The sequence below is a fragment of the Mus pahari genome, chromosome 1 (assembly GCF_900095145.1).
Source record: "Mus pahari chromosome 1, PAHARI_EIJ_v1.1, whole genome shotgun sequence".
NCBI classification, from domain to species: domain Eukaryota; kingdom Metazoa; phylum Chordata; class Mammalia; order Rodentia; family Muridae; genus Mus; species Mus pahari.
The window spans coordinates 79874288-79878692 of NC_034590.1; the positions used below are offsets into that span (position 1 = coordinate 79874288).

The 4405-nt window shown below is 36.6% G+C and overlaps 1 protein-coding gene across 1 annotated transcript in view; it reads left to right on the top strand.

Moving 5' to 3' along the window:
• The window catches only part of Ipo7 (importin 7), a 44687-nt gene that overhangs the window by 11028 nt on the left and 29254 nt on the right, over nucleotides 1-4405 (top strand). The window contains exons 2-3 of the mRNA XM_021188616.2: nucleotides 895-976; nucleotides 3342-3495. Of these exons, the coding sequence (XP_021044275.1) occupies nucleotides 895-976; nucleotides 3342-3495 (236 nt within the window). The remainder of the gene's footprint in view (nucleotides 1-894; nucleotides 977-3341; nucleotides 3496-4405) is intronic.

The following is a 4405-nucleotide window of genomic DNA, read 5'->3' on the forward strand; positions in this document are numbered from 1 at the left end:
TTTCATGAGAGCAAGAGTGATACAGTGAAAAGGTTACTGTTATGATTTAGTAGTCAAGTTCTTGGTTCATAATTCTTTGTTGTTTTTGTTTTTTTTGGTGTTTTTTTTTTTTTTTTTTTTTTTTTTTGAGACAGGGCTTCTCTGTGTAGGTTTTGCTGACCTCTGCCCCCAGAGTGTTGGGACTACAGGTGTACACCATTAGTGCCTGGCATATCTTTTGTAATATAAAATTATTTTTAAGTGCATGTATGTCAGTCCACCACTCGCTTGTCTGGTGCCTGGGGAGGCCAGTGTTGGATCCCCCCTGGATTGAAAATGATGATTGTGAGCCTCCATGTAGATGCTAATAATTGAACACAGGTTCTCTGGAAGAACAGCCAGTGATACTAACCTGATCCATCATTCCTATTTTTTAAAATTGTTTTTATTGTCCCAGTATGAGTGCACCACATGTGTACAATGTCCTTGGAGACCAGAAGAGGTTTGTGATCCCCTGAAACTGCAGTTTACGAATGGTTGTGGAACTAAAACTCCTCATTTCCCTGCCTTCACTTGAGTGCAGGGACTGCATGCATCACTACAGTTGGTTTTTGAGATGTTATGTAAGCACTAGGCCAACTGAGCTGCATCTGAGTCTATTGTTGATTTTTGAGATTTTTCTGAGTCTCAAGTTGGCCTTATCTTCCTGCCTCAGCTTCCCGAGAGCTAGAAGTAAAGATGTTAGCTACTGGACCCAGCACAGTACAATCATTCAAAGGAATCAGTTTTTATGAACAATATACCCCAGTAATCCCAGAAGGCTAAGGAAGGAGGATGATGGCTTCAAGATGCGTCTCAATAAATAAAAGTATGTTTGTCTGCAGAGATTTAAAGTCTTTGTTTACTTGTTTATAGGCACACAAGTCTCTGAATTTCGTTTCAACACTGCTCCAGATTACTATGTCAGAACAACTGGATTTACCTGTGAGACAGGCAGGCAAGTTTCTTGAATTATTTCCTTGAGTATATAAACAAAATATTGATTAAAAGGTTTGTTATGGTCCTTGAGTAATCTCCAGTAAGAATCCATTTACTTTTGGTTTTTATAGATACAGCAAGTACCTTGCTATTTCGTAGTAGGGCTTAAATGAAAAAAAATTGAGATTTATTTACTTTCATTTTATAAGTATGGGTGTTAAATTTCTGTGCATTGTGTGTGCCCATTGACGTCAGGCTAACAGGGTATCAGATCTGGAACTGGACTTACAGTTGAGGGTGCTATTATGGGTCCTGATAATTTAACCCAGATCCTCTGAAACAGCACTTGGTGGTCTTAACTGCTGAGCCATCTTTCTATCTACAAAGTGAAAATTGGATACTTTATTTTTTCTTCAAAAAGCTTTATGTGTATGATGTTTTTACCTGGGTATATGTCTCTTAAGCCAGTATCATGTGGGTGCTGGGAATTGAACCAGTGCTCTTAAAAAAGAGCCAGAGCCTTAAGCTCTAAGCCAAAATTTTAGTTTTACTATTATTACATTGTTTGTAACTCCAAAGGAAACTTATGTAGTCTTTAGTTCCCAAATTTTGACTAGAATAAAAGTGTTTGACATATAGGAATGTAAGAATATGGTTATATATATATATATATATAGTTAGTTAGTTAGTTAGTTTTTAACCACATTATAGTGTTGATTTTTATACATTGGAAGATAAAATAATAATGGAGAATCATTTTAGTATTTATAAAATGGAAGCTATTAAACTATGTAATTGGGACTTCAACTTCCATCAGTTGTAGAGTACATTTTAGTGTTTTAGGTCCTGGTATTTTATCCCCAGCACTGTAATAGATGGACGAATAGACAGGCCAACTAAACACTCACTCATCAACTTAATATAAATTTAAAATAATCATTAATCTTAGGTTGACATTCTTGGGCTAATGGGAGTTTTAATGCGTGGCATGTAGCTCCTATATCTGCAAGGCTTTGAATGATGAGTTCATTTGTGTTTTATAGTAGTATGTTTGGGGTATACTGTATACTAATAAACTTGCACTGTGTAGTTTTCAGTTTGTGTTTTGTCATAATTAAACTTATACTAAGTCAAAAATATGCATTCAATTCTTGTGTTCATTATAATGAAAAAAATTATCTAGACATAGTACTGTCAGGTCCTAATTTTGCTCTTGCTATGTTTTGGACGAATACAATTTTTTTAAAGATTTATTTTATGTATATGAGTATACACTGCTGCTGTACAGATAGTTGTGAGCCTTCATCTGGTTGTTGAGAATTGAATTTAGGACCTCTGCTCGCTCCAGTCAACCACGCTTGCTCCGGCCCAAGGATTTATTTATTATTATAAATAAGTACACTGTAACTGTCTTCAGACTCACCAGACAGGGTTTCAGATCTCATAGGTGGTTGTGACCCACCATGTGGTTGCTGGGATTTGAATTCTGGACCTTCGGGAGAGCAGTCAATGTTCTTAACCTCAGAGCCATCTCACCAGCCCTTTGGGGGAATAAATTAATTCTATAGTAGTGAAAATCTAGACTATGTCAGCCCCATGTCTTACTATAGATATAATTCCCTTTTTAAAATAACACTTAAGATTAAGTATTGCCGGGCAGTGGTGGTGCATACTTTTGATCCCAGCACTTGGAAGGCAGGGGCAGTGGATTTCTGAGTTCCAGGCTAGCCTGGTCTACAGAATGAGTTTCAGGACAGCCAGGGCTACACAGAGAAACCTTGTCTTCAAAAGCAAACAAGAAAATTAAGTATTAATTAAATTCTGAAGACACAGTTACCTTTTGTTTCAGTGGCTATAAGAGTTCTAGTCTCCAGCAGAATGTAGGAGTCAATTTCATGTTATACATTTGTGCTCCACATTCCCCAGATGGCTGAGTGAAAAGCCTTGTTAGTGATCTAGATCATACTTGGCATCAACAGCTTGTTAGACGGCAATGTGCAAAGGTAGCTGAATGGTGGTTGGCAGATTGTAATCTATGATTTTTGAGTACAGCGCATTTTCTCTGTGTGATAGAAATAATGGATTTAGACATTGAGAACCCTTATATGCTATGTTTTATTAATATGTTAAATAAATAATTTTATCATGTTCAAGTGATGAGTTATAGGATCTGAATTTATATGATTTAATCCTTATGGGTTTTATTTAGAAGATTTTGGTATATAGATAGGGTTTATTTGCTGAGTTCCCTTGGGCTGTATGGTTAATTTGTAGGTAAATGCCTTCTACTGAGTTTGGATTATTGACTTAAAAGAATTGGTTATTAGTTTAATTACAAAAGAATCTCTTCCTAATGTTGATATTGTGGATTGTTTATGTTTTAGGTGTTATTTATTTGAAAAATATGATAACACAATATTGGCCTGATCGGGAAGCCACACCAGGGGACATCGCCCCATATACTATTCCAGAAGAAGACCGACATTGCATTCGAGAAAATATTGTAGAAGCCATTATCCACTCACCTGAACTTATCAGGTATATTTATTGAAATTTACTGATTACTACAGGTGTAGGGTTTGTGCTTTCTAAAATTTTCTTTTTTCAGAACATACCATTTTTTAAATTTTATTTTTTAAAATATTTATTTGGAGACAGTCTTACTTTGTGGAGCAGGCTGGCCTTGAGCTCTGTCTACTGAGTGCAAGGATTAAAGGCATTCAACCTGATATTTTTATTTAAAAATTTGTAGCACATGTTGTTGTAAAATATATGTAAGATTCTTTGCTATTGCCATTGTACTTCATGTTTACAAAGTCAAAACGAAATTTTTTTATATAAAAGTTGTGCAGCATAGTGTGATTGGATGAAAGAATAACAAGTTGGTAGAGCTGGAATGGAACCTGGCTGTAATCCAGCACTTCAGAGACAGAGGTCTGGTGGGAGTTAGTTTATGGCCAGCAGAAAGACCCTGTCTCAGAATGGCAAGTACTGGGGGTGAAGCTGTCATATGGTGCCCCAACTTTTTTTATTCCTGCACAGGGAAAGAAAAATTGCTGGATGCTATTTAACAATATGTAGGTTGATTGTTCTTTTTTTTCTTATTTTTTCTTTTTGAAAGACTGCCACCTCTTCAGAGCAGGCCTTGAACTAAGGCCTGCTCGTGGGAGGGAAGTGCCCTTATCATTATGCTATCTGCTCGCCTGGAACCTATTCTATCAGGCTGGCCTTGAACTCAAAGATGCCTAACAAGTGCATGGATTGATTAATGGTGTGCCTGACTAGCACTCTTATTTTCTAGGACCATACAAATTTATTTTTGTGTGGACAAGACAGAGTCTGATGTTGGCTGTTGTCTTAGTCAGGGTTTCTATTCCTGCACAAACATCATGACCAAGAAGCAAGTTGGGGAGGAAAGGGTTTATTCAGCTTACATTTCCATACTGCT